Here is a 15428-nt window from a genome sequence, read left to right on the forward strand (position 1 = left end):
GAAAAATTATGACACTGATGGATTTCCATAGTTACGATTGATTGGATCAATCTCTTTGTAAGATGGGGCCCTGGTCTTGCCATTTGGTCTATTTTCAAGTTAGGCTGGGCCCATTTCGTCTAAATATCCACTTGGTCTAATGCCACTTAGTCCATATGGTTAAATAAATTGTTCATGAACAGATTTTTTTTTTAAATACGTAGACTTAAAGATAAATACCTCAAAATGAGTTCCAACAGAATCTACATGTAAGAACATTACCAGTCAAGTGCTCATATGTACAAATAAAAAATAGATGTCAAATGGCTCTGGAAGAAAATGCGTAATTGCAGAGACATGAGAAAAATAAGCAACAGACTGTCCCACATACGCTTTTCTGTGTTAGTGATCATCAGAATTATCGGATCATCGGATTTTATGATTTCACAAAGATAAGTTTACACTAATGTACCAGATCTAGATATATGATAATATTTTAAAGAGTTTCTCATGAAATAATTTCTTTCTTTTACCTTTAAAGTGGTAATTAGACCAACTCAGCATTACATCTCATCTACATCTAGCACTAGAAACTAGAAAGGGTCTCCAGCCATACACAAACTGAAAATCAAGAGCATTTTGAAAAAGCACCCAAATTATACAAATATGCAAAAAAGATGTGGTCCCATGAAAGTGACTTCTGAGAAGAAGATCTGCCTTCTTTTTTTAGAAAGACACATCAGAAAATATACACACAGAAATCATAAATTCCAGTTAGACTCTGATTAATTTTCTTTTATTTTCATGATAAGCATCGGGAGAGTACTAAAATATAATACAATCAAAACAGTGTAGAATTTGGTCTTTGAAGACTCGTGTCAGTATAGGTACAACAGAGTGGCTGTGAAGAAAATAAATCATAATTCTAATTAATATGACATAATCATATCAATTACACTATCATTTTGCATAGGACAGTAACATGTTTTAGTGCTATAGTACTGATGACAAAAAACAACAACACAGCCTAAATAGAAAAAGATGTAGTCAGCGAGAGGCAGGCAATTTGAAACTGATCAAATAACAAAATTATCTTACATGATCCGGGGGTTGTATCACAGAGATTTAAGTATGACTTAGGCATGACTGCATTGGTGACATCATGCAAAGAAGAGGCGCACTGTTGTGAATCGATCAGTAAGATTGCAAGTTGCATATCATGTACGCGTCGGCAATAAAGTGCGATTCTATGTCATACTTAAATCTTTGTGAAACATCCCCCTGAGTTGACTTTCAAGATGAGTTTTGGTTTACTTGGTAAGAAAACAACCAAAATTTTCATTTTATTTCCTCAATACAAAAAATACCATTTAGTATGAAAATGATACAGCATTATGTACATGTATACAGTCTAAGCAGGACATTGTCAGCAATCTTTGCAGCCTAAAATACGGATAAATCATTCAGTAATGCAAGATGATTAGATCTATTCTTATTTAATCACACGATTTTCAGTTTCTTTCCCATTTTGCGCATCCACTATTGTTATGGGACTTCAAGTAAACCAAACCCATGCAACCCTGTGCTTATACCACACATGACTTGCATGTTATTCACATCTCCCTTATTGGACATTTAAATAAAACTATCAAATATGTAAACATTGAAGGGGGAAAATGATATAAGTTGACATGCAGCAGACTGTTATTCAAGTCAAGTGGAATGTATACAGCTCTGCCAATACAAGTATTATTCACTCACCAAAATAACACAGTATCATTGCTGTTCTGAGCTCATGAAATACACTAGTATAGTGTATTGTATTTGTATGGAGTGGTCAAGAATGCAGTGAAATTACCTATACCATCCTGGAGTATATGTGATTTTATTACGTGAACTTTTTCTGATAGTTGAAAAGACATGTTTTCCCCTTTCAAGTAAATGAATTAGTCTGATATATGGGATAAAGAAAGATAGAATTTTAAATCCTCATGATTGAAAAATGTTTCAGTGACCGACAAGAAATAGCCAACCAGTACTGTGATTATTGAGCAGAATTTAGCTCATGTATCTCTGTTTAAAGTCAGCATAACATTTAATGCACATATAGCCTGACTAGAATTGCATCAAGGAACAAGCAAATTTATACATAAAATAATCTTCCACTTGAAAGCCTTTTTAATCTACTTAAGAAAAAATGTAATCAAATTTTAATATAATGAGCAATTCAGAATCGTAACAAATCTAATGTGAACCATGTTCCCGGATGTTGGTGAACTCAACTAGCATGAGACAAAATACGAACATCGAAAATAAATATGGTTAAACCAAAATTAATAATACACCGCCTACTAAGCTAGCATTAAGCACCACTCATATGCCATCTGTTATCTCGTATAGAAAATGTGCTTTGCAATCTCATAGAAAGTCTTCTAGAAGTATATTGAATTAATCTTTTTTTATATCTCTGTAGTATAAAATTATATAACATCCATTTTTTAAGAAAACAATGCTTAAGTTCTATGTCAGCTTTAGTACTTCCAACAAGCACGGCTCCCCTCCTCTTTCCTGGCAAGGCCAATTTTTGTGCACTGGTTCATATAGATTATATGTACCATAATAAAGGCCCTGTGGCATAAATGCGACTATTATGACATCTTTGCTTTCCAAAATTGAATTTACATGAAATCCTTCATTTTAACTGACTATTTTGCATCGTTACCATGGTAATTAACATCGTCGTTACCATAATAGCAACTTTTATGCAGCCAAATAACCCCTCCAAAAGTACCATGGGATATAAAATTATCTAGAGTTTTGATTGAAAAGAAGTAGACTTGGAATTGTTATCACCTCCTTCTGTTTATGAAGATATAGTTAACCAACTTTGCATTAGTAGCTCAAAATCAGTTGTTTTTGGAAATGCTACCATATGTTCAGGAGAGTGTGCTTGTTGATAATATACTGCTTGAGTGGAAGAAGGACTCTAAGCATTGTAAGTACTAGATGAAACGTTTCCTCCATGACCAGTCCAGTTGGTGTGAACAAACTTGCCCGGGTCTGAGAGGAGTTCATAGGTATGTGCACCAAAGTAGTCACGCTGAGCCTGAAAAAAGACATAACATCATTATAATAGTCATAACAATACTAATTCCAATTTTCATTGTTATCAAAATAACAACCGCTATCATCTTCATCATCATAATCACAATCACTTTAACATTAGCTTTGTCACCATCACCATCATAATCAATGCCATCGTCAACAATTATTAACATCATTATCTTCATCATTATCGTCATCATTTCAATTCTCAAAAAAAAAATATATACATGTAAATGTCTTCACCACCACTATTAACATCATCATTATCGTTGTCGTCGTCATCACCACCACCACCATCATCATCACCACCAATAATCATCATCATCAACGCCGTCGTCATCATCGTCATCAACATCATCATCATCATCACCAATCATAATCATCATCATCACTAATCATCAACATCTTAGTCATCGTCGTCGTCATCACCATCATCACCATCTTCGTCGTCGTCATCATCAACATCCCCATAACCATCATCACTGGTGAATAAATGGTGAATTTTGGCGCAATTGGTTCAAGCAAATTTTTTCCACTGCCTTTGTCTTAGGAAGACTAACCTGTATAAGATTGGCTGGAAGACGAGCTGAACGATAGCCATCATAGAAGGCCAAGGCGGTGCTGAAAGCTGGGGTTGGAACTCCGATGGTAACTGCTGTTGCTAGAACCTTACGCCATGATGCCTGATCAATGAATTTAGGAAATGGGGATCATGAAAAGTAATTGATAAGTATCAGTAATTAAAAGTGGAACACCTCTGGCAGTCTCACCTGCATACATGTACATGACTCAATATAATAATATGTCCATTTATATAGTGCAGTTACCATGTGCATATACTCAACTGCGCTTTGATACTTGGTATCATAGTATTACCCCGGCTGTAGCTGAGCCACCATATTAATATAGAAGTAGTGCTGACTTTGAAAACAACTATAAAGATGACTAATTCCCCCCCCCAAAAAAAAAAAAAAAAAAAAAAGCATAAAAAATAAACACAAAAAACAACAACAAAACATACAATTCATAATTAATAAAATACTAAGTTTGTTGACCACAAATTACCTTTGACCCTGATCATGTGACCTGAAACTCGTGCAAGATATTCAGTGATATCTAATTACCCTCTTAATGTCAAAGGTGCACAAAGTAGATCCATATACTTTCAAAGTTTTGATGACATAATTTCAAAAACTTTGTATACTGACCTGGCATTTGTGGATAGCATTCTTGAAGAAGTCATCGAGTAGGAGATTGGTAAGGTCAGGGTTCTTCTCAAATGCAGCCTTGATGTTGCCCAAGAATGCACTGAAAAGGAACAACAAAAATACTTATAAAACTGTGTTTGTGTGACCACTCGCATCAATTCATACCTATGCATGTTAAAAGCATGTCGAAGCATTCCCCTTGACAGGGAATCAGCAGAGAGGTACCAAAATGCTTATTTCTAAGAATTCTTGACCCAAATCTACTTATTTTGGGGAAGTCAAAAAGAAAAAAAAAAGAGCTCTAAAATCCTTTGTCATTGTTACCATTGTTATCCCTATTTAACTGGGGGGGGGGGGGTCAATGTGACCCCTCCCTCCACCAATTTTGTGACTACCCCACCATGCACAAAATTTTACTGCACCGCTCACCAACTTTTTACTTTCAAGTTTTGCACATACATCTTTGGGACCAAATTTGTGACACCCGGGTTCACAGCTCCAAAATTATGTAACATTTAGTAAGTCCATGTCAGTCTCAAATTGCTCAATAACAGTTCAGAAGGGGGGAGGAGAACTTTATGGGGGTAGAACTTTATGGGGAGTGATCCTTTTATGCAAGAGGTCACCAAAGCAAGTCTGACTTTACTATGTCCAGAATTAGGAAGAGGCTTTTCTTCCACTAAAAAGGGAAAATTGATTATTTTGATTTAGCCATTTCTTACCTTCTTATTGGTGTACTGGATATTTACCAAAGAAAACAAAAACCCTCCCAGGCAACTGTCGGTATAAAATAATCAAGACATCTTGGCCATACAACATGCACTTACCTACGGATGATACAACCTCCCCTCCACATCAGAGCGATACCTCCATAGTTGAGCTTCCAGTTATAGATCTTAGCTGCCTCTCTCAGCAACATGAATCCCTGAGCATATGATACGATCTTTGAAGCATAGAGGGCCTGAAGATAAAGAATAGAAAAACGTTAATGATGTAAAGGAGGTTTAATTTATCTGAACCCTACGTTAGAGATCTTAGCTGCCTCTCTAAGCAACATGAATCCCTGGGCGTATGATACGATTTTTGAAGCATAGAGGGCCTGAAGATAGAGAAAAGAAAAACATTAATGATGTAAAGGAGGTTTAATTTATCTGAACCCTATGTTAGAGATCTTAGCTGCCTCTCTCATCAATATGAATCCCTGGGTGTATTTACGATTTGTGATGCATAGAGCCTGTAGATACAGAATGGACAAATCAAGCAATAATAATACACAGTCCCACATGTGTTAAGCTGTGTTAGCAGGAATCTATGTGCTTGCTTTTTCAGTTTAAATTTCATGCTTTTAATAAAGTTAGGTTAATGTATATTGAAAGTGACTTCTTTTTGTGCGGGGGAGGGGGGTGTGGACATATCACTTTACACCACCTTCTTTAAGGAAATTATTTCTATTCATCATGTTCAATTCAAAAATCAAAACTCACAGAATTTATATTTCATGATATATGGGGGAGCTGCTTGCATATGATGTCACAAATCAAAATATTTGAAGATTCATAGCTCTCATAATCTTTGAAGGATTTTCATCAAAACTTAACCAATATTTTTTAAATCTAATTTGTCTTTTATTGAATCCAACTTATCATCAGGGGAAACTCCCCCTTTCAAAACAGTGATAAAAAGGGGATTGGGTATTAACCCTTTGCGTGCGGGCCCGTGAAACCGGATACCCCTCCCTGCGGCGGAGCTGTTTTTGTACATTGCTGGTATTTGGATCTGTGGCGGTGTTTTCCTAATCTATTGCTAATTGCGCCAAACTGAAGTATTTTCAGGATTTTTAGTAAATGTAAAGATGAAAGATCAGACATTTTTCTTTCTAGAACTAAAGGTCTCGCTTCTCAAACCAACAGAATAGTTAAGAAATTTATGAGGAAAAAGTTCTGTTATTTTGCCAAATCTTCGCTTTTTCCCAAGTCAATAGGCACTGTGTACAAAAATGCGTAAGGGCAATCAGCACGCGCGGACAAGTCGGGTTCGATCGATACCGCTTTGTTGTCTGCTCTGGTGCTTTTTTTCGGCATTGCCTATTGTCACGCTCCTCATGAATGGTCTCTTAACCCCCTTGTATACAGATCATTTGCAAAGTGAATAATTACGACGATAATCCGTTTTGGGTGAAATCACAGCATACCAAATACCTTTATTTTCCAGAATGAATAAAAAAGGGTGAATGTTCCCTTGCAAGTACAATGATGATGCTGCGCAACGAAAGTCCGAAACTATTTTGTGATTTTTGGCTTCTGGGCTTTAAGACGGTGGCCTCAATGTTTTACTAAAATCGCCTTTTGTTTCTCCTTTAATGAATTATAGTTTGTAATAAAAAGATTATTTTGTTCCTGAAGATTGCATACCAGTCTTCGATTTGTTTTCCTGTTGCAATTTCAAAGAGCGAAGGAGGTAAATGTGACTCAAATAGTGGATCTGAAATCATACTTCCCAACGCTCTCCTCGTCTTGTTCTACGTTTCATTTTTCTATCTCCCTTTTCCCTCCAAAATAACCATGCTACCGATTACTGTTCGTCACAATGAGAGAAAGTAAATTATTTTTATCTATTGAAATTGTAGCATCTGAATTAAATATATTTATACATCTTTTTCAAATATTTGGGTGTTGATTCTCACCAGGGTTAGCGCCCCCCCCCCCCCCAAAAAAAAAAGGTCAACCTGTCTTTTTTTTCTTTATATGGATCCTTTTCTGCTACGCTATTCGCCAGAAAAACAAAAGAAAAAAAAAAGAAGAAAGAAACTGGCGAAAAAAATTAATAACATTTTTAGGGGGAGGGTTAGGTGTAAGATTGAGAGGGGTTTGTCGGGACACGTCAAACAAACATGTTTTTTTTTAGGTGGATGCCTCAACGTAAATTCTTATTCTATTTCCTTAATTTCCGGCGAGGAAACTTTTAGTTCATTGTTAGTTTTAGCGTTTGAACTGATTATGCTTTTGTCGAATTTTCAATGCAAAAAATTTCACCTGCTTGGGAGAGAAAGAGAGAATGAGATGAAATTCTTCCAAAACCTAACATGACAAATTCATTCTATAAAATGGCGTGAGTTACAAATTGAGGTGAGGGACTAGTATTCTATAATTCTTTATAAGTAAATATTCATGAAATAGCAAAAGCGCACATTATGGTTTACATTATACCTTTTTGGTCCATTTCCTCTTTTTGCCCTTCCATCCTTTCTGTCGTTTTATCATTCTCCTATACATGTATCTCGATTTGCATTTTCTATTCTTTTTTTTTAATCTCACTTGCATCTTCTTCCATCCCTCTATGTATCATCACCCAGGGGAAATTGTATTTTTTGTGAAGAAAGCACTGTCATGCTCAAGAAGAAAATGTTCTTGCCATGTCTTAAGCGCCTGCCATGTTTTGTCAATAAATGAGTAAACATTTATTTTTTTAATGTTACTGTCCTAATATGAAAAGCAGTAAGAGCTTTTTGTATTGCTAAATACGAGAAGCATTCAGTAGGTCATCCTGACGAAATATACTAATCTTCCTTTTATTCAGGGCGTTGGCTATTTGTCCCCTGCTCTTTTTATAAGGAATTTGTTTGAGCGTCCGCCATGACTTTCTTTTTGTTTGGGGAGTGCCGAGATCAAGAACTACATGGACGTTTTTCATTTTCAAAAGAGCAGAGGATAAACGGTGTGCTAAATTCCTTTATTTTATGTTTGTTTCCTTTGAAATAGAAGACAAAAATAAGAGCAATATAGGATGAGAGAACGAGAGAAAGCGGAGGGGGGGGGGGTCAAATATAAACCAGGGGCCCGTTTTATATAAAATTTGTTTACAAATTTTCAATAACACTTGAAAGCTACTGAAATCCTTCTATTTGACTGGCGGATGGTAAATTTGTTTAAATTATTGCGCATTTGTCAATATAAAATGTACATGTATAATGTATTTATAAAACGGTGCCAATTAGGGATTTCCTCGTTTTCCCTTTCTCTGGTTTCTAACCTGTAACCGAATGTATTATCTACAGCTTTCATTCCCTTATATCTATCGTCTTTCTATATCCCCTCCCTTCTACACCGTTTTTTCTCTTAGTTCTTCTCATTTAAATTATATCTGTATCGTCTTCCTTCTTCCCGATTTGGATTACGAGGTATATACCCGCCCCCATCCCCCTCAATCCTTTCTGATTTTTTCTTCTCAGTACCTGTCATTTTACATTACATCTAACGTCTCCCCCCCCCCCTCTCTCTCTCTCTCTTCATCGGAAAAGGTTCAGAGAGAATGCCTCGTTTTTGCCAACTTGTATCGGAGATGGTTGGATTTGTGGGCCTCTCGTTCTATTTCATCGTGGTCATCATGTCGAAAATTTTGGGGGGTTTTCCCCCAGTTTCTCAAATAATGTCTCGAAAAACCTTTTAAAATTACTATTGTAACTGTCATTTCACAATGAATTCTATATCATCTTCCATTTTCTATATTGATAACATGGGTAGATATCTTTCGCAAAAGACAATATGATGATGATCATCATCATCATTGTATAAAAATGCACAACTAAACTATTTGTGAACTTGGGGCTTAGGGTTATGGCAAGACAGGCCTCAATCTTTCACTAAAAATAATTTTCTTTTTTAGACTTTTTCATAAATTATACGTCTCATTTTATTAATAATTTGATTTTCCACGCAGCTACTAGTATTATAATGATAAAATAATTTTGTTCCTGAAGTTTGCGCACCGGTATTCGATTTGTAATATCCTGAAATTATTTCAAAGTGTTAAACGAATGAAAGTGACCAAAATTGTAAGTCTGAAATCATACCTCCCAACTCTCTTCTTGTCACTTTCTACGTTTCTTTCTTTATCTTACTATTCCCTCAAAAAGAGCCATGATAGCAATTACTGAAAGTAAGATAAAGTAATTTTTCTTGAATAAATTATAGCATCCGTAATCATGTTCTTTCGTTTTGTTCGATTATCTCCTTCGTTTTGTTATATTGTCTCCTTGATTTCACAGCCGAAAACAAAGTAATAAATAAATCATTAAAAAACATTCACAATAGTTAGAATTCATTTTTGTCTCTATCGTTTTAATCGTTCAATCTCATAGTACAGAGGCAGCGGAGTTGGTAGGAAGTTTCAGTCCTCACCCCTTTCAGCAAACATGTACAAAAAAAATCCGAAGTCTATATAAATTTATGATTTTTGGGGGGCCGGTCCACTCCCTCCCACATTCAGCTCAACCCCTCCATTATAAAAAACGCTCAGTGGCCCCTGTTTTTTATTTTAAAAAATCAGATATTTTGGTTTTGATGCTAACCAGGGTAAGCGCCCCAAATGATTGTTTGCAGTAACGGAAACAATTTGTTTTCCTCTATGAATCTTTTCTACCACGCTATTCGCCGGTTAAAAAAAAGAAGAAAGAAATTGGCGAAAAAGTAGGAAAATCAATAAAATTTGGGTCGGTATCAACATTTTTTTTTTTGGGGGGGTGTAGGTCACACATGAATAAAAGTTTGTAGGATTGAGAGGGTTCTATCGGATGACACACCAGACAAACAAATTATCATCCTGTATCATTTTATTTCCTCCATTTCGCGCGAGGAAACTTTTAGTTCATTATTGATTTTATCATTTGAAGTGATTATGTTTCCGGCAACTTTTCAATGCAAAAGTTTTCATCTGGGAGAGAAAAGGAAATAAGATGGAGAGCTTCTAAAACCTAACCTATTATAAATTCATTCTGTAAAATGACATGAATTAACAAATTGTAATTTTTTTTAGCCGCTTCACCCCCGTCTCACAGCTCAACCCCTGCACCATAAAAAAACATTGCTGTCCCTGTATAACATCTTTTTCCAAATATTTTGGTTTAGATGCTAACCATGGTAAGCGCCCCAAATGCAATATTTTTGGGGGGTCGTAACGGGGAAAAAAAGTGGCCAAGACGGTCTTTATTCTTATCTTTTCTACCGCGTTACTCGCAATTAAAAACAGAAAATCGGAGAGAGGAGACAAACAAGCAAGTTTATAGTGTAGTTCAGAACATTTCCATCTGGGGAGGGGGCAAGGTCAAACAAGAATAATGATAAAAATTCGTCAGTATGGCAAGGGTCTGGGGACCGAGTTGCGACAAACAAACGTTGTGGGATTTTTTAAAAGTAATCTAACCAAAAAATAAAGTCATGTTGTTATTCGTTTAAGTAGATATTCATGGAATTTTAGCAAAAGCGCACTTGTCTATTCCCCCTTTTATCTCTGTCTCTCATTCTCTCTCGTTCTCCGTGACATCTGAACATATTTTTTCTATAATTTCCCTAAATGATTCTTCGTTCATCCTTATATGCATCATCACCCAGGGGTAGCGCTTTTATGCAATATGAATCACTGACGGATGTCATAAGCACCTGCGTTGTCGGTAAATGAGACAATTTTTTCTTTTTAGATACGGTTTGTTGGTCGAAAAAAAAGTATTCATAAAAGCTTTTTGTATTGCTAAGTACGAAAAGCATTCAATGGGTCATCCTGCCGATAAACACTAATCTTCCTTTTGTTCGGGGCGTTGACCATCTGTATCCTGCTCTTTTCGGAAGGAATTTGTTTGAGTGGCCGCCCAGACATTCTTTTGTTCGGATAGTGCCGATATCATGAACTACATGGACGTTTCTTTTTTTAAAAGAGCAGAAGATGAATGGTGTGCTTAACTGCTTTCTTTTCTCCTTTTTTCAGAATAGTAGACAAAAATAATAAGAAGGGGGATAATGGGGAGAGAAAAAGTTCAAAAGTGCACCAAGATCAGCTCAAAGTACTAAGACATAACAAGCTTTTTGTTTTTCTGAAAATACAATCGATCAATGAAACCAAGGAGATATCATTCTATCTAAAGTGATATCTCCTTGATGAAACAAATAAGACGAAAATGGTGAATAAACGCGTAGCTTATTACGTGACGATCTTGCGTACATCTATCAGAACAACGATATGGATCAAATCACGTGATCAGAACAAATCACGTGATCAGGCCTTGTGCGCGCGCGTACGTGCTCGTCACAAAATTTATCCTCCCCGTCAGACTCCAACGAGAAAATCGGGTAAAGTTGAAATGATTTCCTAATTTCGGGATTTTTCCCCACGTAGCTGTATATTTTTTTCAATCTGTTATCGAAATAGGTTTATAAAGGAAATAGTGGCAGAGATTTTAGTACATAACAATTACGAAAAAGCTGAAAAACTTCATTGAATTAAACCAAACATATCTCGGCTTCTGTAGAAGCCCGTCGTAGCTAAGTGAACGACTCGCTGGGCTTCTGTGGAAGCCCGTCGCACGCAAAGGGTTAAAGCACGGGAATGAGATTCATAAGTAGTTAAGTCCCTACCTGTCTGATGTCTTCAATGAACTGTGTCTTGTCTCCTGTAAATGGTGTAGCAGCAGGTCCCTGGAGTTGCTTGCTAGCCTCCACTCTCTCATCCTTGATAGCAGAGAGACAACGAGCAAACACAGCCTCACCTATTAAAACAAATAACATTATTGTAAAATTTGATGGTGATGAGGATGGATAGGAAAATCATGATGATGGGAGTTCCATTTATCATACTGAAGACTTCTGCAGGTGCAACAAACATATACATACTTCTTAATCCTAGCTCTCTCCTCCTTGTTGGCAGATAGACAGTGGGCAAACATAGCCTCACCTACTAAAATGAATACCGTGTTAATAATAGTAAGATTCGATGACAAATAGCATCGGTCATTATCAGGGTTTTCACAGAAATTTGAAAACAGAATTCCATGAATTTTCCATTATTTTTCCATGACTAAATTGCCGCTTTCCATGACTTCCCGTGACGTCTCGGGAGTGATGTAGAATTTGGGATGTCACAAAACTGGGAAAAATGGAAATCATGAACACCAATTATAATAGCAGAGTATGATCACAGAGTATGAGAGTTGCAAGACACGACAAACTGGAAAGCTGCCATAGCCAAGAGGTAAATGCAATTCCATGACTTTTCACAAATTTTCCAAATTCCCTGACTTTCCATGACCACAAATTTATCCAGGATTTTCCATTACTGTGGGAACCCTGATTATTGCAGAATAATTCAAATACACTTCTATGAGGTAGTATCTCCAATATCCTTCAGAACACAAGAATACGACAAGATCTTTGTAAATGCTCTACCAATTCAAGCAATAGGTAGATGAACTGTACTAGTTTCGCCAATCTATCCCTTCTTTTATCTCTGTCTCCCATTTTACTCTCTCCCTCTTTCCCCTGTTTGTTTTTCTTCTCCCTATCCTGTTTATTTATTTTTTCTATTTAGATTGAATTTTTGTTTACGTTTCATGTTAACATTGCATGAAAATCCAAAAATCCATACTATTTCTTTAAATGATTCATGTTTCTCTCTTTATATTATACCAATTTTATATTCAACTTTGCTTTCTATGTGAGGTTTCATTTATGTTTGTAACACAGACTTGCTGAAAAGCAGTCCTTTTTTTATGCAAGTTTTCTGTGAATGAATAAATTCAATCCATCAACCATTAGAAAAAAAAAACTTACCGATGAGCGTAACAGGCATACCATAATCCAGAGCAGAAATGGCTGTCCACTTTCCTGTGCCTTTCTGTACGGTAGAATATGAAATAACACAAAAATATTAAAGGATAATTGGCTGGAAACACATCATTATTTGATCTTGTTTTTAATACCAGTACATGGCTGAAATCATTCCAAGGCCATGGCTGTGGATGCCATGTTGACTGGTGTTGGTGCCCTTCTCATTCACCTTGGAGATTTGTTGTGCCCTTATTCCCATTTGTGCTTGAATCGAGATATGTACCCTATGGAAGAGCAGCCTTGCCCTTAAGATATTGAAATTTAAGGCCAGCGGTTATTGTTCATACAGTTGTGCTCAACAGTAAGTGAACCCACCACAAAGTGTAGTCCTCCATGCCGAGTGTTGAATGTAGACTATAAACACTATAAGGTTCGGCGAGCCCAGCGAAACAAACTTTGTTGGATGTAACATTTTATCACCTGACTTCGCAATTAAGTATATGTATCTAGTGGGGTTCCCTAACTTTTGAGCACAACTGTTTATGGATGACGCAACCTACATGACAGTGTGATTGGATATATACATGTATCTTTGAAGTACGCTGCTGTTGCATATCTTGGTATAATTTGACCTTGAGACATTGAAAAAAAATAATTTAAAACATTCTCATCCTCCATGAATTTTTGTGTATGGAGTTATCATTTTCTTTTTGCTAGAAATTTCAAAACTAGTTACAACCCGAGGAATACACATACACTGTTAGTATGTACTGAACACCTATATAGGTCAAAGGTCAGTTACCTGTCCAGCCCTGTCCCTGATCTTCTCAACGAGATACTGTCCATCGGTATCCTTGAAAGCCAAGATATCTTTGGTGATCTCAATCAAGAATGAATCAAGTTCTCCTTTGTTCCAGTCTTCGAATACCTGATAAAAACATAAAGAGTATGGCAATTTTGTAAAAATGGTGTATAAACATCATCTATGATCTGCCGCCCCCAAATCAACAATAATTCGCCCCAAAAATCAATTTTGAGATTTTTAGCCAGCTTGAAAAAGGACATCCTAAGCTTTAACAAGTGGAACGCCTCTGGCAGTCTCGCCTGCATTACGCAATTTAATATAGCAGCAGTGCTAACTTTGAAAACTACTATAAAATAATTATTCACAAAAACATCATTCATATAATGACATAATACCACGTTCATTGACCATAAATGACATTTGAACGGATACTTAAGACTGTCAACTACACCCATGTCCACATTTCATTCACTCTATCCATAAACTTTCAAAGTTATGATGGTAATTCAACAATTACCCCAACATGGCCTTAACTGACCTTTGACTTGGTTTTGTGACCTGAAACTCACAGGGGATGTTCAGTGATGCTTGATTACTCTTGTATCCCAAGTTTTATGAACTAGATCCATCAACTTTCAGAGTTAGGATGGTAATTCAACAAATACCCCCAACACGGCCAAAGTTCATTGACATTTAATGACCTTTGACCATGGTCATGTGACCTGAAACTCGTAAAGGATGTTCAGTGATACTTGATTACTCTTATGTCCAAGTTTTATGAACTAGATCCATTAACATTCAGAGTTAGGATGGTAATTTAACAATTACCCCCAACACGGCCAAAGTTCATTGACCTTAAATGACCATTGACCATGGTCATGTGACCTGAAACTCGCACAGGATATTCAGTGGTACTTGATTAACCTAATGTCCAAGTTTCATGAACTAGATCCATAAATTTTCAAAGTTATGATGGTAATTCAACAAATACCCCTAACTTAACCAAAGTTCATTGACCCTAAATGACCTTTGACCTTGGTCACGTGACCTGAAACTCGAGCAGGATGTCCACTAATACTTGATTAAACTTATGCCCAAGTTTCATGAACTAGGTCCATATACTTTCTAAGTTATGATGTCATTTCAAAAACTTAACCTTCGGTTAAGATTTTGAAAATAATTTTCCCGACATGGTCTAAGTTCATTGACCCTACATGACCTTTGACCTTGGTCATGGGACCTGAAACTCAGGCAGGATGTTCAGTAATACTTGACTAACCTTATGTCCAAGTTTCATGAACTAGGTCCATATACTTTTTAAGTTATGATGTCATTTCAAAAACTTAACCTTAGGTTAAGATTTGATGTTGACGCCGCCGCCGCCGTCGGAAAAGCGGCGCCTATAGTCTCGCTCTGCTATGCAGGCGAGACAAAAATGATAACATGACATGCCTCGTACATCCTTCATCAGGTTATAATCCTTTATAACTACTGAATTCTGTTATTCCCATAGGCTTTGTACATAAATTACCCAGTTATAGTAGGGAATAGATTCATGCTCACCTTGCTCATTTCATCACATGACATGCATAGTACATCCTTCATCAGGTTATAATCCTTAATAACCACTGAATTCTGTTATTCCCATAGGCTTTGTACATAAATTACCCAGTTATAGTCGGGAATAGATTCATGCTCACCTTGCTCATTTCATCACATGACATGCATAGTACATCCTTC

The 15428-nt window shown here is 36.5% G+C and overlaps 1 protein-coding gene across 1 annotated transcript in view; it reads right to left on the reverse strand.

Moving 5' to 3' along the window:
* Positions 1 to 747: 747 nt before the first annotated feature.
* The window catches only part of LOC129275840 (6-phosphogluconate dehydrogenase, decarboxylating-like), a 28453-nt gene continuing 13772 nt past the window's right edge, over positions 748 to 15428 (reverse strand). Inside the window, exons 8-14 of the mRNA XM_064109773.1 lie at positions 13686 to 13811; positions 12887 to 12950; positions 11696 to 11826; positions 5120 to 5253; positions 4293 to 4392; positions 3645 to 3767; positions 748 to 3085 (exon numbers count right to left, since the gene is read on the reverse strand). Of these exons, the coding sequence (XP_063965843.1) occupies positions 2966 to 3085; positions 3645 to 3767; positions 4293 to 4392; positions 5120 to 5253; positions 11696 to 11826; positions 12887 to 12950; positions 13686 to 13811 (798 nt within the window). The 3' untranslated portion in view covers positions 748 to 2965. The remainder of the gene's footprint in view (positions 3086 to 3644; positions 3768 to 4292; positions 4393 to 5119; positions 5254 to 11695; positions 11827 to 12886; positions 12951 to 13685; positions 13812 to 15428) is intronic.

This window comes from Lytechinus pictus, chromosome 14 (genome assembly GCF_037042905.1).
Source record: "Lytechinus pictus isolate F3 Inbred chromosome 14, Lp3.0, whole genome shotgun sequence".
NCBI classification, from domain to species: domain Eukaryota; kingdom Metazoa; phylum Echinodermata; class Echinoidea; order Temnopleuroida; family Toxopneustidae; genus Lytechinus; species Lytechinus pictus.